Source organism: Thermobia domestica, chromosome 8 (assembly GCF_964235325.1).
Source record: "Thermobia domestica chromosome 8, izTheDome1.hap1.1, whole genome shotgun sequence".
Lineage (NCBI taxonomy): Eukaryota > Metazoa > Arthropoda > Insecta > Zygentoma > Lepismatidae > Thermobia > Thermobia domestica.
This window is the reverse complement of record NC_137461.1, coordinates 150,762,766-150,787,534: the sequence shown is the minus strand read 5'-3', so window position 1 is coordinate 150,787,534 and position 24,769 is coordinate 150,762,766. Positions and strand designations below refer to the sequence as shown.

Sequence of the window (24,769 nt, the reverse complement as noted above, 5' to 3'; positions counted from 1 at the left end):
CGATTGTGTTACTAATTGTATTACCTATATTTTAGTAGGTATTTTCTACACTTCATTATTAGTACAGGTACTTGTACATGCATTGGTAAAGAAATACTACACACATCTTCAGATTCTTGTACATGCATTTACTGAAGAAATACTACTAGGACAAGACCTGGAAAGTAATTTAATCTAACCTGTGATCGGAATTTCTACATTTTTCTGTACTATATTGAATAAACATGAACAATCGCACTGTAATTTCAAAGTAACATGAGATCAAATATGCAATCCATTTTTACCACTTAATTAATGAAGAATTAGAATAGATTTAGTATAGAGCAGGTTCAGATTTACTATATTTCAACTCAGAAAATGATTTTGATTACACATCATATTCTACAATAGCCAAGACTTGTTTATTTACGTAAATTAATTTTTTATACGCTAGTCAACATTTCTGAACTTTTAAAATTTTGTTGTAGCTAAGACATTTGTGCAGTGAATCTAGGTTTCAGCCATCCCCCTTCGAGGGAGGCGAGCTGAGGTTTCTTAAGTACTGATCATTTTGAAGGCTATGTCACTTGTAAAATATATTTCACTGAAGACGAATTAAATATCACTTGAATGGGCTAATTATATAGCTAAATCTAATTTACCTTATTCACAGCTACTACACAAATCCAAATTTCCTTTGATCAGTTCGCAGCCAATATATTTGTATAATTTACTATTTCCACACAAATTTTTATTTAAATACAATCCAGTTTAAACTAAAATCACTTTGTTTAATCCTTTAAGTAACTATTGATTTCGAAGGCAGCTCAAAACTTGGAAAATTACGTAATTTGCTGCTTACTAAATTATCTTGGATCGACCTTTATAAAATTTCCATTTTCTACAAACTCTCGAACCCAGCTGATCTTACTTTTGCCTTACTATATATCGGAGTTTGGGGTTTACACAGCGGTATCCATGGAAACGTGTATATTAAACATATGATTTTGTAATCATGGTTAAGTCTAGTTAATTTATTTAAATAATCGTAGGCTTCTGCTGATTGAAATATGTTAGAAATCAACTGAATTATCTGATTTTAGAAATATTTCTATAAATATTAAAATTTACAAGGATAACTAACTTTGCCCCCATATTCATACGCTCAAACATGCACTACTTAATGACGTATGACGAAAACTAGTCATATAGCATCATTGAGAAAACTTTTAAACTAATAACATATAACAATCCAATAAATAACAACATATAACAAAACGAAATAAACTTCAAAAATAACGAAAATATATTTTGGTGAATACATTCAAAATTTGTTTCGCCACATATTTCACACCATTCGGTCACAAAATGTGCAAAGGTTCATTGAACAGCCTGGCAATTGTCATGTGATTCGTAACTGGAAGTTCTTTAGATGCTAGCAAGAAATGTTGTTTGGAAATTATTTAATCATTTTTCAGTACATCTATTATAATATTTCCGACTTTTCTAACACTAACAGAATCACTAGCTTCATCAATGCTCACACAATTTTTTTCGTTTTCACATACGAACCTAATGTGTGTGAATGTTTCTTCATAGCACTTAGGTAGATAGTTTTTCCGGAGCGTTGACTCATCTGGAGGACTTAAGTTCGTATATTTGGTAAGAAATTTCGGAGCCCGGGATTGTTTACGTTATAGAGGGGTATGTCAGCAGAAACGAAGGCTTTACATAAATATAAATAATACTATGTACTTCTTGTGACGCTGGAAGATGAGGGGAAAAAATGAAATTTTTAAGTTTTATGTCCCACGATTATGCCGGTTAGGCTAAAGGAGACGGTGATGATGAGAATGAGTGAAATGGTGGAATGAGCAAAGTGGGAGGAAACGAGAGAACCCCGAGAAAACCCACGAGCACGGTGTTTATTCACCACACAGTCCAAACGGCGAGAGCTGGGATCGAACCAGGGACTCCAAGAACCGGAGGTGAACGCTCTACCTCTGAGTCACCGCGCCGCCTTGGAAGATGGTGCAGTAGGTTCTCCGATGAGAGCTTGTCTCGATGAAACATGTGACGCAGCAGCGGTGTGTTTACTACCTGATAAGTGTTGCACTACCTGGGAACGTTGATCTGAACATACATATTTCAAACACTATTGACAAAATATTACTGGAGGAAACAGTTAGGATTATTCATGAGATAAGCGTTGAGACTTATCTAGTGTTTTAACTTAATATTGCATTATAATTGTGCCACTTAAGAATACAGGAAATCAGTATTAATAGTTCTATCAGCTGATGTTCTAAATATTTTAAGTTAATATAATGGTATTACCGGAAATTAAAATCCAGTGGATCATTTTGGGGCATTCATTTTATGTGTTTTGCATATACGAAACACTACTTATGTACGTTTTTTTTATGGTTAATGTCGTATTCGTATACAGTGAAATGATAGTACTATAGGTATTTTGTAATTACTGATTCGAAACACTACTTTCTTCATAACAGGGAATACTTCTAACCAGGTTGCTAAAGATGTACTGATGCATAATTATATGACAGTTTCAAGCTCAATTTCTACTAGGTTTACTTCTTTATGTGTTTCGTTTAAACCTTTATCCATAAAGCGATTATGAAAACCTAGACCTACAGTCATCAGTTTGGATTCATATCCGAGATTATTACATTGTAAAGTTTTTGAGTTTAATTACAGCAATTTATTAGCAAAATCCTGTCATTTCATCGTTGTTAACGCTATTCTGGTACCTTGAGGTCATGTGACCCTACGGTTCTTTGGGTTATGTTTTTCCTCTGAATTCCGACTCCAACTTTGATGTATTTTCTATTTAGATCTTCCTAACAAAGCGGCAGACATTAACTTATTTTTGTGTCTTGCTGTTCGAGATGATTTTTTATTTACTAGGAATGCAATGGATATACTCGATTGCAATGAAATAAGCTGAGCGAGCTTAAGCAACGTAATCAGTTTATTGTGACTTTTTAAAACAATCAATATTTTTCATAACAATCGCACAATTCTTCGTCTTGACCTTTTCTTCCGGCTAAAAAAAGTTTAAAAAATCGTTAATTTGTTTTTAAATTGTGATTAAAATTGTAAATTTTTACGCTAAAAAAATAAAAGGGCTTCGCCGGAATTTTTGAAAATCACGCGCAGATTTTAATTGTTGACAAAAAAATCACGTGAAAACTTTTTTCCCATGTTAAGTCTATGGAAGCGTTTTTCGGTGATTATTCCTCGATGGTACATCGGATTTTTGATTTCGACCTATGTTCTCACTCAGCACGACATACTCTATCAGCGTGCTAAGTTTGGCTGAGATCGGCCAAACGGTCTAGGAGGAAGCGTTTTTCGGTCATTATTCCTCGATGGTACATCAGATTTTTGATTTCGACCTATGTTGTCACTCAGCACGACATACTCTATCAGCGTGCTAAGTTTGGTTGAGATCGGCCAAACGGTCTAGGAGGAAGCGTTTTCGGTCATTATTCCTCGATGGTACATTGGATTTTTGATTTCGACCTATGTTGTCACTCAGCACGACATACTCTATCAGCGTGCTAAGTTTGGTTGAGATCGGCCAAACGGTCTAGGAGGAGTTCGCGGACAACCAAACGGCTAACCCGAGTATTAGAGCTGAGCGAGCGAAGCGAGCTCAGCTCAATGATTGTTTCCATTTGGGATCAAATAGACTTCAGCATCGCGCTCGCACAATGAAATAAATTCATGTGAATCATTCAGAAAAGCAGCAAGAAGATGATAGCTGTAAAGTTCTTGGAAAAGACGAATGTGTGTGATTATTGAAATCAATTGCTGTCAGATGAAGACTAACACGAAACAGTATCAAGAAAAACCGCGGCTGAAATCATTTGATTTATTATTTTAATGAGGGCACGGTAATCGAGATAGAAACCAGACTGATGAAGGATTGAAGATGTACAAATCTGTTACAGAGGCAGTCCTGTGTTTCTATATAATATAGACATGACCAGGACCGGATCCAGGATTTTCTGAGGGGGGTGCACCAATAACTATAAATACATTTGAATCAAATTTAATTTTTTAAAGTGCCTTTAGGCATCTGTGATGTGTATAAGGAACTGACTTAAACTATTGTGTTTAGCAAAACCGCTTTCTTTTTAGCCCGAAACGGAAACATGATATGAAATTTTAGGAATGTATTGCTATTTCTACTGCCAGTTTCTCACTTTAGATAGTGTATATTCAGAACAGAAGGGCGTGCACGTGCTCCGATGCACCCCCCCCTAAATCCGGTCCTGGACATGACAGAATTATTTTACATTATTTTTATTGAAAATGTGCCCACTTTTGGAGAACATTAGAAAGAAAAATAAGAAATAAGATTTGAAGGAACTTCACTTTACTTTTGATTTATTCCAGATAGTCACCTGAAGAAGTCAGCCATGTGACTTGTAGCATTTTACCACTAGAACATTTGTCAGCATCCTCCACTCACAGGTCCATTCAGGACTGCAGAATGGATGCTAGTTTTGTCCCAGATCAAAGAACACTAAAACAAAATTTATTCGTGATAAGTGTAATAAGCTTGTGCCAAGAGCACAGAAAATTATTATACATCCAATGTTAGCTATAAAGTTAGACCTAAACTGATGTAAAACGATTAGAATTCTGCACACGAAAACTTGTCCCACAACGCATTTATGGATTCTGAAATACTCTTTCTGAATCTCTTTCTATATGTGCTATTTCAAAGTTGCTAAAATAAATATTGTTTTGTCGATATTTGCTTACGAACGTTTCTTGTGTAATGTACGAGAATTTTGAGAAAAATAAAGTATTGCGATAAACAGTGTTTATTTCGGTAACGAAAGACTTTTTCATCCTGGGGACATATTGACCCCATGATACTTTCAGTATAACTCTTTTCGTGGTACTAGCACAGGGTTAAATTACAGCGATGTATAAAAGAGGAATATAAATTATATTAAATGATTGGAATTTCATTCTGTTCCTATTAATCGTTGTTTCAGTAACTTCGTATATTCTTATTACCTTTTTCCTTTTGGAATTGCATATGCGTAAAACTGATGCGAGTGAAGGGATTTGTAATGCAATTAAAAGTAGTAGATCGTATGGTGTAATTCGAAACAATGATACGAAAATATTTTAAATTTACTGTGGATCGGTTTTGGTTCTTATATCCTCAAAATAGTTTAGGAGAGTTTATAGGTAGTTTTCTCTTTTACTTTTTTCTTTAAAGGTGACAATTTGCTTATATATATATATATATATATATATATATATATATATATATATATATATATATATATATATATGTGTGTGTGTGTGTGTGTGTGTGTGTATGCTTCAATTTCATGGGTTCTTAGGGCGAGTTGAAAAGTGTAAAAGGTAAAATTAAACAACTACAAAAGGGACAAATCGAATTATTTTATTAGACGTAACATTCCTGGAGTTTAACATACTTTTAACTATTATTTGAGAAAAAGAAAAAGAATAATAAAATGTATGGTTGGAGATAACGACTGTGAATAGGTCATATAAAATATTGTTCATTTTATGTAACATCTTCACTTATAGTTTATAATAGTAAATAATGACCGAAATATTAACTATGTTTTGTGTATTTGCAAAATATGTTAGTCTTTTTTTTTAAAAAAATATTTCTTGTTTGTTTTCACTATCGTAAAAAAATAGTTTTACAAATTTTCAGAGGCTGTTGGAGTAATGTGCTCACAGATGCTGCAGCCACTTGAAGCTAACGTGTGCTGGAAAGAAGAAAAGACTCCTGCTCGTACTGAAATCAGAGACACAAAGAAAGAAGATGAACTTCGAGAGGCTCTTAAGAACTTAAAATTGCTCCTGGCAGGTGCGTTATTCCTTCCTTTATATCTCTAGGACCTACTTAACTTGAATTTCGTACAGATAGTACAGATAGAGACTAGCTCAGATAGTACTCAGATAGTAGTACTTCATTTAATAACATTTTGTGGATACTACCTAGCTTAGTTTCTAATTTTTCATACTCTACTTTGCATTTAAGTTATTAAAATGGAAAGAAGAAAGAAAATATACGAAATATTTCAGATTTACGTCTTACGGGTATGCACTGTGGACTGAAGAAGGGAGTGATAATGAGAATAAACATCTCTGAATATTTTACTCCTCGTTTAACGCTAACAATTTTGTAGAACTATGATATGTAGCATATGTGAGGAATTTTTATGTAAATAATTGTGGAGAGACCTCATAATATTTTGCATTACAAACTACCGGTCCTTTAATATTTTTGAGGCAGAACCGGTAGTTTGTAATGCAGCTCTCCTGAAAGCGTATTGTGCGATGGGAACGCCCTTGTGCTGTAAGGTTGATCTTAAATGATAATGGTCTATTCATTCTCCAACTGTACCGATACAAGACCAGTCGTAATACGGTACAGATACGGTGCCCATTTTAATAATAGAGCCCATCCTTCATAACATTAGCGTCCCTTAAGAAAGTAAAATAAAGAAGTCAAAATCCTCGTGGCAATACGGCCAGCGTATGAGCCTTTGGCATGAGAGATCCAGCTTAGATTCTCGGTGGCAGCTTATGTAGTTTGGATTCCACGGTAAGCTGTAGGACCGGGTCTCTTAGCCTGGGTACGAGTCGCGGAAGCTCAGTGGTCGAGCATTCAGCTCTACTGCGTGGGGTCTATTCAAGTGACTTTGGCATCTGGCGAAAGGAGTTTTTCCAAATTTAAAGTGATTAAAACTTAGTTGAGATCATCAATTTAGCAAGAACGTTTGGTCAGTTTCTGCACGGAATCTGAGGTTAGTAGGCGTTTGAACTTAGAAAAAAATTCTGAAAGATTCGGGGAGAAAAAAAAAGCAAAGAAAGTAACTTAATAAGAAAGAATAGTAGTGACTCACTTACAACTTATGACTTACTGATTTCGATTTCCAGCCATTTACAAAATCGCCATTTATTTTCGCGTTTTTAAATGGCTGGAAACAGATAGCTACTAGGTGACTCATGATACTGATACCTCCTGCAAAATAATATTGTCTAGGGTGCTCTTCCTCCACATTTCGATTATCTTTTATCTATTTGAATATTTCACATAATTACTGTAAAGTTAGCGGTATTTTAATTTCGACGTGGTTTTTATGAATTCAAAAAATATAAATTCTTTCAATAGATGCGCTTATATTTTCATTTCTTTTCTGAATGACCTTTCCATTTCAAGTGTGCCCCTGCTGGCGCTGCTGTCGATGTGTGTTTTCCCGTACCTCCCTCGAAAGTGGAGGGACAAGTTGCTGCGGCCAAGATATTTCACTTGTAGGACACGGAAGCGTTGCCACAATGAATTATTTTACGGACTTCGCTGTGCACTATCGTGTTGGCCATTCTAAGTAGCCTACGATCTTCACTCGTCAAGACCAGATAAATGAATGATAAATTAGCGACACAGCCGAAGTCGTTCACTTCTTTCCCCTAAGCAAAGGAAGGGTTTCCATCGTGGCAGGGCTGAGGCCGAAGTATGTTTTACATATTTTCCGAGGGCACACTTGAAATAGAAAAGCTTTAGTTACTTGTAGGCTTATTCGAAAATGTAGCTTACGTCGTTTGAACAATTAACTTCGAAAGCATTTCCTAAGTTTACAGTTTATAAACAGTTGCCTAGAGAAGTAAAGTATATATATATATATATATATATATATATATTTGGTCTAGGAATTAATTCGTGCGGGTGGACAAGAGATGGCGCAACGAACGGAGCGTCCCACAGTTCCGTGTATCCACACATGTGTTGCAAACCCCTGTCATCGCGTATCGTTCGTAGTATAGGACAGTGGATTAAAGCGTCAACAACACCAGTTTGTAGTTAAGTGAACATGGCGCAATTTGTGCCTGATAAAGTGTTTTTGCGGGGTGTCCTGCTGCATTACTTTAACATGCAGAAAAATGCGACTGAAAGTCATCGTATTTTGGTGGAAGTGTATGGTGACCATGCTCTAGCTGAGTGAACGTGTCAGAAGTGGTTTGCACGGTTTAGAAGTGGTGATTTCGGCTTGGCAGACCAAGAGCGAGCTGGACAGCCAAAAAAATTTCAAGACGAAGAATTGACAGCATTGCTCGAGCAGGATTCGTGTCAAACGCAGGAACAACTTGCAGCAGCATTAGGCGTTGATCAAACAACAGTCTCCAAACGCTTGAAAGCCATGGGAATGATTCAAAAGATGTCACATTGGGTTCCACGTGAATTGAAAGACAGAGACGTTGAAAGACGAAAAACCATTTGCGAATTGCTGCTTCAACGACAGAGCAGAAAGGGGTTTCTGCATCGAATTATTACGGGTGATGAGAAGTGGATCCATTACGAGAACCCTAAACGAAAAAAGGCCTGGCTAAAACCAGGTGAACCAGGTCCATCACAACCAAAACGAGATATTCGCTGTGCAAAGGTTATGCTGTGCATATGGTGGGATATGAAAGGTGTGGTGTACTATGAGCTGCTGCAATCGGGTGAAACTATGAATGGAGAACGTTATCGACGACAATTAATGCGTTTGAAGCAAGCTCTGGCCAGAACACGACCAGAATGGGAGAACAGACATGATAAACTTATTGTTCAACATGATAACGCTCGCCCACATGTCGCAAAACCGGTCAAAACCTATTTAGAAAATGTCGGATGGGAAGTTTTACCCCACCCGCCGTATTTACCAGACGTTGCTCCTTCGGACTACTACTTGTTCGATTGCATGAACAACGATTTGATTGGACAGCGGTTTACTTCTTCAGAAGATATCGAAACATGGGTCTCTGACTGGATCGCTTCCAAGGATGAGGACTTCTTTCGCCACGGAATCCGTACATTGCCTGACAGATGGGCGAAAGTGGTGGCTAGCGATGGACAATATTTTTCTTAAGGTATTTATGTATTTTGTGTTTGTACTACAGCTTCAATGTGTGCGTACCAACCGCACGAATTAATTCCTAGACCATAATATATATATATATTGCTCTAGACTTCGGTGCAAGTTGACTGGGAATGTGAGAATGTGAGTCCCCCAAAACTGATCCTACCACACCTCCTTAGGTCAGCCCTATTACCGAATTATGGAATTTGCCTTTTTGAACAGAACCGATGCGTTGTAATGTATTTCCATTCCCTTCCCGAGGCACACTGAATTAAAGCGTTTATTTAGATTCCGAGATGGGAAATCAACATTTTTCGAAGCTCCTTCGTGGCTAAGCGGTTAGCATATTCGCCTTTGGCCTGGGAGACCAGGGTTCGATTCCCGCTGGAAGCTCATGTGGTTCGGATTCCACGTTAGTTAGTAGGTCCCATCTCATATAGCCTCGCTGCTGAACAGGACGTTAAAGTCAACTAACTGAACATTTTTTGATTCGCTACTATTAATAACCTTACTTTTCAGATTAAAACTAAAGTATCTTTACAACTGTTTACGTAATAATTCATCACATATGCTAGATACGATACTTAATAAAATTTGTAATCACTTTTATTTTTCTTTGGCACTTACAAATATAACACTTGTAGCAAATAGAATAAACTTATCACTGTACGTACATTATACCCATGTATTATTGTTTCGTAACTTTAAAAAACATTAGTGATTATAGGATATTACTTATTTTTTTTGGTAGAAAGACAATACTATTTTAGATATATTTTGATTATTATTGAATAAGTTACATAGAGAAGAAGATTATAAAATAATAAATATAGAAATTATAAATTTTAACAATTTACGCTTGTTATGGAGGAAGACCTCCATGCACGAACTTTTTATGTGTTGCTTTTTAGTATAATTAATTAACTACTTACAGGAAAGTTTGTTGGTATAGGCTGAGGTCCATTACTGACATAGATGCAAGCTAAAGGTCGATTCACGACTCCTGTTCTGACTGTTCAAGTGACTGATACAATGACTGACCAAATAACTGACCCAATGACTGATTTTTTCTTTACTATTTTTTTTAACTTTATATATCCTGCTTTTTGGCTTTTCACCTGTATCAGCTCCTTATTTTGTTTTTGAGTTTTGACATTTTTACTTTAAATTTTAAATTTTACTTCCTTGAAAGTGTGTTTACGGAACCCCAGCCTGTTTGTTTCTTTTATTTTTAATATTAAAGTTTCTAATATACATTAATAAGTTAAATTTACATTACATTATTTATGGTGTAAATAAATCTTGTTCTTGTTTATAGACGAGAAAAATCTTTGGCTTGGGACAGATGAGACCTTACTGATAAACACGTTATGGAATACAGAAATGGATTATAAGTCAGCTTTTAAAAGGGTAAGTGTCTGATGTTAATTTATCCTTGACCTACTTTACTATCTGCTGCTTATCGTTAACTTTCTCAATCTAGGGAAAATATTTATTTTCCAAAAAGCAAAACTAGGCGAAGAGAGATTATCAACAGTTTTACTTACAAAATTAACAGCGAAAATGTCTTTGTCTTTGGATAGGGTACATGCTATGGTTTACTTAATCTACCTTCAAAGTAGTGTAATTTTACCTCTGGAAAAGAAATATACTTTCAAGATCACATTCGGAATATATTGAGATCTATTCACAATTTATTCAAAATTAACTTTTAGTTAGAATACTCTTAATTAAATTCAATAAAAGTTAATTTTGAATAAATTGTGAATACTTTATACTTCTTAAGAAGATGGCTCTACCATATGTGCGACACGTGTATTTGAACGGGGTGACAAGTTTCGAGGGGGTGGCAAAATGTATGATAACTATATTAGACCTATTTAGAATAAATATTTCTTGTTGGAGACAGATTTCATGATGATGTTTCTTAAATTTACTAAACTGACCTTTTATTTGAATACTATATTCGGAAATCATACTGTATTTAGATCGCATTAGTTTAAGGTCACATGGACAGTGCTAAAGCAAATGGTCAAACAGATCCTAGCATGAATTGCTTGATTGTTGTCAAATACAAGAACTGAATTCTTGAACGGTAGTAAACATTTGTTCCATTTAGTTAATTATCACAGTTTTGATATGAAAACTAGTCTTGCCTTTGTCACAAACAAGTTCCTTATTATTGAAGGTGGAAACATTTTTTAAAAAAATATTGTTAGCAGGTGAAGGAGGAAAATCAAGAAATAAAGATAAAAGAGCTAGTTGCACTGGAATTGCAACCTGATATATTGAGATTGATGCTCAATATTGAATTCTATATAACGGATTGCCATCTTTCCTCTGCAGGTGTGTTTATTTTGTCTTTCACTAACATAATAGATTATTATTGAAAGAAAAAAGACACAACGTGTTTGTTTGTGGTGTTTAGGCTTTCTGAATGCGAGTGCTCTTTCCCTCTCCTTCGTTGTTCATGATGGAGTAGCATACTTAAAATCGTGGCTTTTAAGATTTGTTCTTTCTGGTGAAAGGCGGGTGGACGGAAAATGACGCTATAGTACGGGTCGGCAAATAGCGTATGGCCGGCCCTGTTTATTAATACAATATTTCTAGCTGCTTTCATCGCACCGTTAAAGTCCACTGATAGCACGCAACACAGCAGATGTTTTTCTTAAATTTTAAAAGTCATAATACGTAGGTAGAATCAAGTTGGAAAAATTTAAGTGAAAGAAATAAAAAGTGAGCCAACGAGACAAATTTTATGAGTACACAAGAGAGTTCTTTTCAAATCGCCGTAGAGATAAGTTGTTGTTGTTTGTTGAAGTTTAGCGTCCTTTATCAGAACAGATGTTATATGAAACGTAGACCTAGAATTCAAGGTAGAATCCGAAACACCGTAATGCATTTAAATTTCAATGCTTCCCCACCAAGAATCGAATCCGGGACCACATGCACTAAATACGGGCGTTCTAGTCACTAGACTAGCGAGAAAGTCTCTTCGAGATATGGCCAGAGAACCAAAGAACATGATCAAGTAAATTTGAAATACGAGGGCAAGTCAAGAAAGACTTGGACTGATTTTTTTTCTAGGCAATTTATTATTACTCAGCAACAGGCACATGATCCTTTTCAAAGTAGTCCCCGCCCATTTGAATGCACTTTTTCATTCGAGTCTTCCAGTCCTCAAACACGTGTCGCAGGCCATTCTTTGAGAGGTCCTTCAAAACCGCCTCCGATGCCTTCAGAACCTCGGAATTATCGGAGAAGCGGCGTCCACGCAGTCTGGATTTTAGGGCAGGGAATAGAAAAAAGTCGCACGGTGCGAGATCTGGGCTATACCTTTGCAACAGCTCCCTGCAAGTCTCCACTCGAACGGCCTTCTGCTCTGGTGTCAGGAGTCGCGGAATCCATCGCGCACACACTCGGCTCATGTGGAGGTGGTCATGCAAAATTTTGAAGGCACTGCCATGAGATATGCGTAGTGCGGCTGCCAGATCGTCGATACTGATGCGGCGATCTTCTCTAACAATGACTGCTGCCGTGTTAATGTTCACCTCAGTAACAGCTGACGCTGATACACCTGGTCCACCAGCTTTCGTGATTGTCATTCGGCCCTCTTTAAACTCTTTGAACCACCAGAACACGGTACTTCGTGGCAGAGCGTCATCTTTGTAGGCTGCTCTCAACATTCCTAGAGCTTCTGTTGCACTTTTCCCCAGGCGATAGCAGAACCGTATAGCTGCAAATTGTTCATCTCGTAATGACTCCATTTCTTCTACAGGCGACTTCTAGAGGCGGCGCAGAACATCACCTGCAATAAAAAGTCGTGGTTACCAAACATGCAATGATTCCTTAACAACATTTTATATATATGCACAGCAAGACCCACCCTACTTGTATGCCAAACTATGAAGCTCCAGCGTTAACAGAACTGCCGGGAAAAAAATCAGTCCAAGTCTTTCTTGACTTGCCCTCGTATCTAGCGCTTAGAGCTAAGTTCACTTGCGTGTTGAATACTTACACAAAAACACTTCCATAAATTGTAATTACGAACTTTCGTTCTTCTAAATATAATTTATTAAAATTACGTATGTAACAAATTACGATTAATATATACATTTACTCATACATTCCTATGAATATGTTGGCTTTATTCTCTTTGCTTTGCTGCCCAGGACCAACAAAATGAAGATTTTTATAAAGACACAAATTCCATAATATTATTAGCGTTTAACGGAAAGAAAATGTTCCAATATGACACATGTGAATCGGTTTCTGTTAAAAGGGCGTGTGTAACATTTTTCACAATTTTAACGTTTTTTTTAAAAGAAATGAATACTTTAGAGGTAGATGTAACAATTTGTGTTAAAAGGATGTGTGTTTCTTGAAACGTGTTATAACTATAGTGTATTTTCTATTTTCATAAACCAAACCGTCTCGTAAGGAAACAGTTATTTTTTGTCATTTCCCGACAAGTTTTTTTAAATTACACATAGACCTTTTTAACAACAACAACAAAAAAGATTCATATATAAATCGATATATCTCATTAGGCTGAACAAAATAATTTATAAAAACTCATGCTTAATAATAGCTTTTTGATTAAAGTACGTTAAGGGTCTTCACTACAGCGAAATTAAACTACCGCTAATTTTAGAGTTTTTCTGTAATATCTTCAAATCAAATAAAAATACTCGAAAAGCAGAAACGTAGTGAACTAGACAATACGATTTTGCATGTAATACCGTTATCACAACTCATCTATCTGCTTTCGATTTGCAACTGTAGAAAGATTTAGCAATTTTTGCGGGTTCTGTAAATAGCGGAATACCAAAAGTGGTACTTCCGTAACAAGTTTTATAGAGTCAATTGCTGAGTATTTCAAGTTATATGTCCGCACCCAAACTGCCTCTATAAACAGTGTTGCGTGAGTGCCTTAGGATTCTGAATAATGTATTTTTGGATAGCGTACATAATATTTTGTAAGTGAAATCTTGACCCGACTACTTTAAATCTCATAGTTTTGGAGCTATGAACCTTTAAATTTCATTTTTTCGTGTTTTTGATAGCCTATAACTCGGAAAGGAAGCATTTGTGCACCCAGGATGGTCTATACTTTTCGTCTCATCTTAGTGTCAGGTATCACTTCCAAAACGTTGTCGGTATTGTTTTGAAACACCCTGTGTATATACACTATAAATATTTATGAAAAATTAGAGCCAATAGCCCTAGTATGTATTAACAAATAACTTTTACAATTGTCTAGTGCTTTTTTCTTCATAATATTCTCTGACTTGTCATAAATACTTCCAGAACTCGTAACTTACGTGCAATGGACCCTAAACAATACTCGGTACGTGCAAAGAAACTGTATGATGCGCATACATGATGTTATGATAAATTATTTTAGAAGCAGCTGAATTTAGACACTTTTATTTCATTTGTATTATTAATTAATCTTTTCAGATAACAATGTACTATAAGGCAAAGCTTAGTTTTAGAGATTATACATGCAGAGATGCCCCTTCGAAGTACTTTCATTTAGTGAAGATGAATATAATACGAATCTTGAAATATCGGAAGGAAAATAGAATCATCGTTATCTATTCTCAAGGTAAGGAAATAATATAATCTATTGTCACGTGCAACATAAAATAATTTAACACTCATATTCACTGTGATAAGAAAATAGACGTTCGAAGGAAAAATATGAAAATAAATCATAATATTTACCCCTTGAAATTGCTCTCCGTTGACACCCTTATTTAGTGGCGTATTTTGATTTGATGGCTTGGACTACTACTTTTATAACATCCGTACATTTATAATATGTTTCTAAGTGAATATTATTATTATTATTATTATTATTATTATTATTATTATTATTATTATTATTATTATTATTATTATTATTATTATTATTATTTGAGTTTAGCTTTTACGTTGTTATATAGTCTTCAAAATAATGGGAAACCTTACATATTTTCCTTTTATCAAGTAGATAAATGTGATTTACTCTTCACTAGAAAGACTTATTTTATCTTATTATTTATTATGGAAAAACGGTTGTACGTTTCTATCTTTACGTGCTGCGTGGAGTGTCCTACATTTTGCTTTGGATAGTTGCTAACTGTACTCACTAAAATAAATGGAAATTGTGTAAGCAATAAAGAACGCTGAAATAGGCGATTAGCCAACGAACGAGGCTCGGTCTGGAAGAGCCTTCGCAACGTAACAAAATAATGCAACAGGTAATTACTGTATAACAGCTATGCCGACTATCGCAAAATACGCAAAATCGCGCACGAGTCGAAACGCACTTTGTAAAATTCGAGACGAGTCGAGACTTACTTATTTCTTGACTCGAATTTTCGAGTCGAGATTGCTCGTAAAAATTTCGACTCGACTCGAATGTCTCGAAAATCTCTCTATAATTTTTAATATTATTTTGAAGAAAGTGTTCACTCAGAAACAGCCTTGAAACCAATTCCAGCATTTATTACTTTAGAAAGGTACAGAACGCATAAAGTTAATAGTTTCGAGATAAAGATTTAATTTTCAGCTCAATCCAGTTAATTAAAACTAACAATTAATACCATGATATTTGATTGTACTTCAAATATAATAATAATAATAACTGATTATCTAGTTTGTATAAAGCTATTGTGATAAAGTGAATTTCATAAATACTCTGCACGAACAATTGGCATTCTATAGTAATTTAGCATAGTTATAATTATTGTGTTTTTGTTCTCATGAATGCAATAGGGCTACATAACTTCTGGATTATTCGCTTCCCCAACTATTTTGAGGCTTTAATGTGTTGCAGCATATCAGGAGTTACGCATAATATATAATGTAATATTTATTGTACGTTACATATTATGATATGAAACTATTTTACATAGAATATTACAACTGGACCTTGGTTCAGTGTCAGAGCGTTGCATTGTCTGATAAATTCCGATACCTTCTTCATCATGACCCTGGGAGGGTGAGAATCCGTCGTGCTTCAAGGGAACAGCTCCTTGACACTGTACTGCTGTACGGAGACAAGCTGGCGGTGGCTTAATTGTGTTCTGGGGAACATTCACATGAGCATCCATGTGTCTAGTGGAGCTCGAGCAAGGCACCATGACGGCCGAGGCGTTTGCACACTGCTTGCAGACTACACACACTCCTTCATGACGACCATGTTTCCCATTTTTTGACAAGATAATGCACCATGTCACAAGGCCAGGAGTGTGATGGAGTGGTTCGAGAAACACAGGGGCGAGATCCAAGTGATGTGCTGACTACCCAACTCGCCGGATCTGAACCCAATCGAACACATCTGAAATGTGATTGAACATGACGTCGGAACGCATCGCCCCACGGGAATTAGGTGACCTGTGTGTGCATATGTGATACCTACCTAGCATATGTGATACCTCTTTCCAGCGACCTACCAAGGATCATTGTGTCCATGCCAAGACGCGTCGCCGTTGTTATCCGTGCCAAAGGTGAACATACTGACAATTAGGCAGATAGTCACTCTGTTCTGGCTGATGTGTGAGTATACAGTATTTTAACTCGTATATTTTATCTCGATTCGAATTTCGAGACGTCTCGTCTCGAATTCGAGTCGAGTCCAGACACGAGTCGAGACAGAAACATTTTTTCGAGTCGAGACAACATTTTCTCGAGACGAGTCGAGACAGGCCTAAATCTCGAATCAACTCGACTCGTGCGCATCTCTAGATTTGTTCATGTACGTCTATTAACATACTACATAACAATCAATGTACTTCGCTAAATAATATTTATGCTTACAAGCTATCTATATGTAAGGATATAACATGGTTTATGCAAAGATGTTCTTCATACAAACTTTAACAACATTTTTTTTACTGTAAGTAGTTAAGCGTTTTCAAAATGTATCGATTACTTTCAGTATAAAAAAAAAACAATTTTCAAACGTAAAACGGCGCGAACAGTACATATGGTGTGATGCGAAGTGTAAGAGAAACGTTCAAATTCGAGTGCTACCAGCACTAACGATGACACCATGAAAGTATCCGCTCAGAACGTGTCAAGCCAGCTTGACACGTGTGTGATATTAAGAACATCCTCCGTCTTACAGAAACGAGGCCTTAACAATTAAGACCATTTTGACTCTAATTCGGGGTCGGAGTTGTCCTGCAAAATAGATACGGCGAAATCTATTCGAAAACACTCCCTTTCGTGCACAAGCGAAAATTTTCCCCGATGCAGTAACAAGTGCCACCATTTTGACATCAATCGGCAGGACGGGGGCATGGTGTTCAAAATAAATACGCCAAAATCTCATATCGTACTTCCTTTCGTGCACAAATGATACATTAACGATTGAGACTACTTAGGGGCCAATTTGGGGGCTGGTGGGCTACCATTTACACAGGCTCCAAGTTAATTTTTGAATATCTTAAAATTGCTTTGTGCGCAATTTAGAAATTTGCTTGCATAAATATGCCCAAGTGTTTGAGGTAACTTTAGTGGAATTCGGCGAAGTGCAGGGCATCCTAAATAAATGTTGCACAAGGCAGTGTTCGCAGTGTCACACTGTTTGTGGCCACCCAGAACAGTGTTCTATCGCAAATCCATTCCCCTGTAGATGGTCTGCTTTACGTTGAAAATATTATTATTTATTGCGACTGTAGATATGTTCATTCAATTCCTCGACAGCTCCAATTGACAGTAAATCGTCTTGTTGGCTGGTTGAATAAGACTGACTTTCGGGTTTCTGGCCAAAACAACACAGTGCGTACACTTCTACCATCAACGAACTTGCCTTGTTGATACGGACTTGTACATTGCTGGGACTCGTCTCTCACTTGTTGACACAATACAGTTTTTGGGTTGACTTTTGATTGTCGCATAACGTGGACACTACTTGGTTTCAGAATTTCGCACCGCACCTTGAGTGCTGATCGTATTGTTCTGCTTCAATTATATCATAATCTAATGCAGTTCAAATTAGAGTACAGTTACTTTATGTTGCCTATTCGTCTGTTCGTTCCTACTGCTGAAACAACTTGACACTATTACTTTATGCTGCTAATCACCTGACCATTAAGCTCGCTCCAAGTGCGTTTTGCACTAGCTCTATTCTTAGCTTTTGTGCAGAAATAAATGCCTATCGTCGTGAAAGACTTCTCGGAAATTATGTAGCACACGTTCGTTATATTTCTGACCACCTCTGCAAATTTTCGTTTGCATTGGCCGGATTTACGACTGACACGTTCTTGGTCTACACGCCAATGACATGTTCATGGAAACGAGAGTTTCACCGCTGACGAATTTGAGTGGTAGTCTCTTTGCTTGCTACGTGTTCTTCCATCATAGCTGTTTACTTTCCCAAGGATCGAAATTCGATTGGCGTCACACGCTAAACACCACACAAATAACCAGGAATTCTAGGAGAATTCCGGGTCACTGCTAGAGCAGTACTCCAATCTTAATGTGTTTTACACAGGCGGTTTCAAAAATTAGAATACCTTTCGTCAAGGACAAGGATAGCTCAGAATTTAGTCTGCACATGTGTTCAGTATTTACTGCTGAGTTATCAGTAGTTAAAGTTACCCCCGACCATACTCTTCAGCTTTCGCTATACAAAACGTTATTGTATTCCTACAGAATGTCTTTAGTAAACATGCTGTAGCGCAAGAATTTTCTTACGAAATGTCATCAGCTATAAATATTAGGGCTGTGTCGTCGTTGTCTGCTGGATGTTGACACATATCGGCATCCGAGGAAATGAGCGAACACCCATAGTCGTCCGTGCTTTGATCTTAGTAGCTACAATATTTCCTTCAATCTCACTGGCAAGCTGAATGGACGAAAATAAGTTTCACTTCTTTTGGGCAATTGGCACACGTCATCGCGCACTAGATGTCGAGATGAAGTGATCCTAACACGCTTGCGTATCGGACACTCATATCTAACATAAATTATTTAGTACGTGGCACTAACCGTTCTTATTGCGAAAACTGTTTGTTCCACTAAGTGTTTGGAACATTCTCGTTGTCTTCAGAATACTCAGATCTCAGGAAAATTTTAGAACTATCTAAATATCTTAATTAGATTTTTCAGGGTACTGCGGTACCTTGTAATCATATTTTTACTTTTATTGTGAGATTGGAATGATTAACGTATTTTGAAGTATTTTCTTTTTAGATTTTTCTTGTAATTTTACATTTTATATTTTCTTATTTATGAAGCTTTCATTAAAGATTTAACCAATCAATAAATTTACTTGCATATATCGTGAACTATTTATCTTGGTAAGACCTTGTAACCTCTAAATTTATAGATGAAAAGGATTGACATTTTGTAAGAAGCATATATCAACAGAGGAAGTCGCTTGACGCATCATCAAAGAGTGAACAGTATTGCCAATACAACATTAAGTTGTAATTTTTCAGATGGCATTACATATTTCAAATCTAGGCCCTACTTGCTAACGGAAAACTAATAATACCACATTTATTATAATATCGTTTACACTAATCTGATATCATTAACCGCTCCAAAGATATGAAAAAAAATGAGTGGATATTGTTGTTCTGCTTAAAATCACGTATTTATCGGAAATATTTCAGTAATTGTTGTTTTCCGTTGATTCTATAGCAATACAGAAATGGGGTTTGATAGTTGTAATTACAAGTTTTCGCAATTACATAATTTTAAGCATTATAACGATCTTTGCCATATTTTCGGAACAGCTTGAGATATCAAATTGCTACGAACAGGAAAATAATTATTTTCATCGGTTGAAAACCAAGTAAGTCCTTAAGTGTAATACTTATCTGAAGTTTCGCAAAATACGTCAAAATTTTCAGTTTGTCATAACTCGCTTATTAGAAATGCATCACATCATGATGTAGTATTCAATTAGTTCATTTCGAAACATGATGTCCTCGAACCAGGAGACATTCGTAGAGCTCACCTGCCGACATTTTCTTAACATTGAATAAAGTACAAACATTCGAAGAGCTACCCTCAGTTGAAAATCTACTAACATCTTACCGTTATATCCAGAATGGGAATATAGCTTCCTTCAAAAGAAGACATGTAACGAGGGGTTTCCTTTTTGAAATAAACTTGTCTTGGATCCGCATTGCCCCGGCCGACTCAGTTGCGTTATGGCTGTTGGAGTAGCCACGAAAATTTAGGTGTTTGTAATAGTGTAACATTCTCGGTTTACAGTACAGAATAATAATTGCAGTTGTATAAGTTTTGGGTTAATATGATGTGGATTTGAAATGCGTAGTAATCTAATGTAGTGCCATTTCCAAAAATATCTCTTTATGCTAATTTGGCAACAGTTCATCTATTGCTATTGCAGAGTGTCAATCGATTTCTTCCTATCGATATTTACATCGCACAAACTATCATTGTTTTCTTTAAATCTCTTGTTTTAGAATTTACAAAGGCGTGATTGTTGAGTGTCAAACATGACCCATATTAATGTGAATCTATAGTTTTCATGGTCGTTGAAATGAGCGGTGACACTTCCGATGCTATGCTAAGCAATATGGAGGAGGGGGAGATGTATAAAAGAGATAGAAAATGACCCATATTAGTGTCGAATCCATAGTTTTCGGGATCGCTGAGATGAATCGATCTTTCCGATGCCGTTTCAATTGATGCTACTAAAAACGAAAACAGCATATTTCATGGGTACCTAATACATATGATACAGAGTTGTGCATTTAAATTTTCATTTTAACCCAGCGAAGCGAGTAATCAATGCTAGTATGAAATAAAAAAGAATAAGATCCAAGTAATTCTGACGCAACTTGTCATCTTCTCATTCGCACACAACTTGTATAATAAAAGGATACCATTAGATGTGTTAATTGAGTTTGGTGTTAGCCTATTGGAGGTTATTTAAAGAAACATTATTAGCTGCACTAATTCAATGCAATAATCTAATGTAGTATCATTTAAAAAATACCTCATTAAGCTAAACAATTACGTTTGTTAAAAGTACTTAATGTATACATTACTGAAAGTGACGTTTTCATTGGTTGCAAACAGGAAATGTAGACCCCAAATTGATTTCATGCGAAGAGCTTGGAGCCCTGGAGGACATCGTTGGACATTATATTGTTGATGATGAAGATACCATGAAAGGTGGAGGGCCTATCGTTATTATTGATGGATCAAATTTTAGGTGGCAGCTTATCCGATGGTTTACTCCTAGAAACATAACGTCATACGCTAGAAGAATAGAGGTAATATTGTACGTTTATTGTCCTATTCGTTCTTGCTATTCTTAAGTTAATATGTATCATCATCTTACAGTGTGTTGGTGGATGGTTGTGTCCTAAAATATTATTGACGTTTAACTGGAAAATGTCCGAAGACTATATCTAATCTATATCTTAGGGATGGCAGAAATTTTCCGAAATTTTGATTCCGAAAAATTTATTTTCCGGAATCAGAATTATTATTCTCGTGTGAAGAACGGGTATTCTGCTAGTTTACTATATAAACGGGTGAAATATTGTGTTTTCGAATTATGGGCTTAAAATGTTGCGTCATATTTTCCAAAGTAACAAATAATATTTATTTATTTATTTATTTATTTATTTAGAAAACAACACAACAGGCTTAATGCCTAATTATAGTGTCGTATAATACATACATATACATATATACTTTTACCCGTACAATTAATCAATGCACTTCGAGTGTCAGGTACTCGGTGATCTTGTTTCTAAATACATATTCTAACATACTGAATATATCTAATACATCAGTTTTATGACTTAATTCATTGTAGGAGTCACACATTCTCCACAGCGGAGATTTACTAATACACCGAACTCATCCTCTTGAGATCAAATTTGACATAATAGTAGACCTTTATTTGTTTTATTAGCGTGTGAAGTATGTTGTAGATGTTTTTGGTTTCCGATTTATGTACAAGAAAGTTTCTCAACCAATTCATTGATCATAATAAATACACTTAAAATCCGCGACCGATTTTGATCGAACTTAGCACAGCTATAGAAGTTGTCTTGCTTAGTAAGTATATAAAATGTTTGTTTAAAATTTTTGTCCAATGAATCAGTTAAGATGTGGAGAATCTGCGATGTAAAGATAGATGTGAATAATGCGAAGCATATTGTATTGAAGCCAATTTCCAATTCCTTGTGAAGATTGAACATCAAAATGCATCTCTAGGTAGGAAACAGTAGAGTTTTATTCCACAAGAGTTATGTTTATTAGTCTTTTGTGGCATTGCATGTACAAAGTAAACTTTGTTAAACTCAGTGAAGTGCGATGTTTTCTTCTTGCACTAAACATTTTTGTTGATTGTTTTGATTTATGTATTACAATGTTTTGGTACCACTTTTGTTGTTGGTATAGCCTAGCCTTGTTGTTCTAATATTATAAATTGCCCACTCCTTTGAGGATATTTTTGAACTGGACGACTTCCTTCCCCATCATCACTCTTCTAACCCTTTACATGATATCCTAATCAACTTGTTGTTTCATACTAGCTTTGCTATATTCAATAACTTACCCTAAAATACAAATGCTGAGCAAGGCAACGTTTTATTATAGAATAATAAAATAATAATTGTGACAGTTTCGGATATCTTAACATATCCTTCTTCAGACACTATAGAAGATAAATGAAAATGCATATATATATATATATATATATATATATATATATATATAGTTATTGTTATGATAATTTTAAATTCTTTTAACAGACATATATAACAGAAAACACGCAAAATTCAGATCGCTGATTGGCTGATCAATAAAGAATCGTCGAATCATAATAAAAGTTGATCAAGTTGAAACTAAACACCAAGATCGTCCCTTGTCCAGTGTAAACTAAGCTACAAATTAAGACTTTCCAATAACTTGCCCCACTGCTCGTCAATTTTAAGTTCTGTATTCCAATACATAACACAGCTTTCCTCTTTTTCAATGAACCTGGCCTACCAATGGAGACCAATGGATATGATAAAAGAAAGCTAAAAATGGAAAGGATAAGAAGAAAGAACCAGAATAGTAAGAAGAAGAAGAAGGAGTATAAGAAATCAGAAGGTGGAGAAGAAGAAAAGAAGCCATGGTGGGGAATAGAAAGTATAAGAGAGGATACTGAGGTAATCAAGAGAGTTCTAAAGAAAATAGGCAACGTTTCAACATACAGGAAAGGGAGTAGAAGTTCATTGGATGTGTTAAGAATGAAGAAAAAGAAGAAAGAAGAGAAAGAGGAAAACCGAGAGGAGATGATGGAAAGAAGAGGAGTGGTTTATAAGATAAAGTATTGTGATTGTAATAGCTGTTATATAGGTGAAACGGGTAAAAAAGTAAAAGAACGATTAAAGCAACATCAAGATGATGTTTATTTTATTTATTTATTTATTTAAGAAGAAGAACACAACAGGTAATTCTACCCAATTACAGTGTTCATATCAGAGTTACATAGAATATCTATAATATATTTGCGAAATCTATTCTGACTCATACTGTGTGTATCCAGAACTTTTTTACATTTACTCAGTTTGTTGTACACTGCACCCATCCTCCACATTGGCGAATGTTTTGTTGCATTTGTTCGAGATTTCTTACAATAAAAGAAATTTCCATTGCCCACACGTATGTTTCCATTGGGTACCCTGAGATGAAAGGCAGAGACCAAATCCTTACTATTTAATTTGTTATTTAATATTTTGTACAAGAATATCATATCATTTAACACTCTTCTGTGATTGAGAGACATTGTGTTAAAATTTTCATTAAGAGAAGTACTATTTTCATATGTGAGGAAGATGCCTGTTCTCTTGTACACCAGAAACCGCAGAAATTTATTTTGAACTCTTTCTATTCTAATAGAGTCTTTCTTCGTGTGGGGTTCCATATAATAGACGCATATTCTAATTTTGATCTAACAAATGAAAAATATAATTTCAGTAAAACATTCGACCCCTTCCCATTTTCAAAATGAATCCAAGATTTCTGTTTGCGTCATTTACAATTTGATTTATATGATGCTCAAACGATAGTTTGTTTGTTATTATATATTACACCCAAATCTTTGACAGTTTGTTCCCTCTTTAATTGTTTGCCATCTATCTTATATTGAAATTTAACAACATTCCGTTTCTTAGTGAAGGACACGGTTTTGCATTTATCTGAATTTATGTTTAACAAGTTGCTGTTGCACCATTCATCTTCTCTGTCTAGATCCTCCTGCAAACTGACAGTCCTGTGCTGTTGTAATTCTCCTATATAATTTTAGATCGTCTGCATAGAGTAGTGTATGTGATGTTTTAATACAATTAGGAAGATCATTAATGAATATTATAAAAAGTAACGGCCCTAAATTAGATCCTTGTGGGACTCCAGAAAATTGAATGTATTCAAATGATCTACAGGATTTATAAACCACATATTGTTTTCTGTCCATCAAATATGACTTCATAAGAGCAATTAACTGATCAGAAAAGTTGAGAAATTTAAGTTTATTCACTAACAACGTGTGGTTTACCTTATCAAATGCTTTCGCAATATCTGTATAAACTACATCTGTTTGATTATTACTCTCCAATGTATCAACTAGATGGTCAGTGAAGACAGCGAGATTTGTTACGGTGGATCTGCCAGGAACGAATCCATGTTGATAATCCGATATTGCTGGTTTAATGTGATTTTCAATGCGCTTATAAATTATGCTTTCAAATATCTTTGCAAATGAGTTTAGAATACAAACCGGCCTATAATTTTGAATTTCTTTTCTGTCATTATTTTTAGGAATAGGGCAAACTTTTGTAAGTTTCCATTTTGCTGGAAACATGCTGGTTTGGAGTATT

The 24,769-nt window shown here is 35.6% G+C and overlaps 1 protein-coding gene across 1 annotated transcript in view; it reads left to right on the top strand.

Annotated features, from left to right (window-relative positions):
- Positions 1-24,769, top strand: part of LOC145693283 (clavesin-2-like) — a 66,226-nt gene that overhangs the window by 17,911 nt on the left and 23,546 nt on the right. Inside the window, exons 2-5 of the mRNA XM_081769131.1 lie at positions 5,717-5,872; positions 10,228-10,319; positions 14,373-14,520; positions 20,967-21,163. Of these exons, the coding sequence (XP_081625257.1) occupies positions 5,731-5,872; positions 10,228-10,319; positions 14,373-14,520; positions 20,967-21,163 (579 nt within the window). The 5' untranslated portion in view covers positions 5,717-5,730. The remainder of the gene's footprint in view (positions 1-5,716; positions 5,873-10,227; positions 10,320-14,372; positions 14,521-20,966; positions 21,164-24,769) is intronic.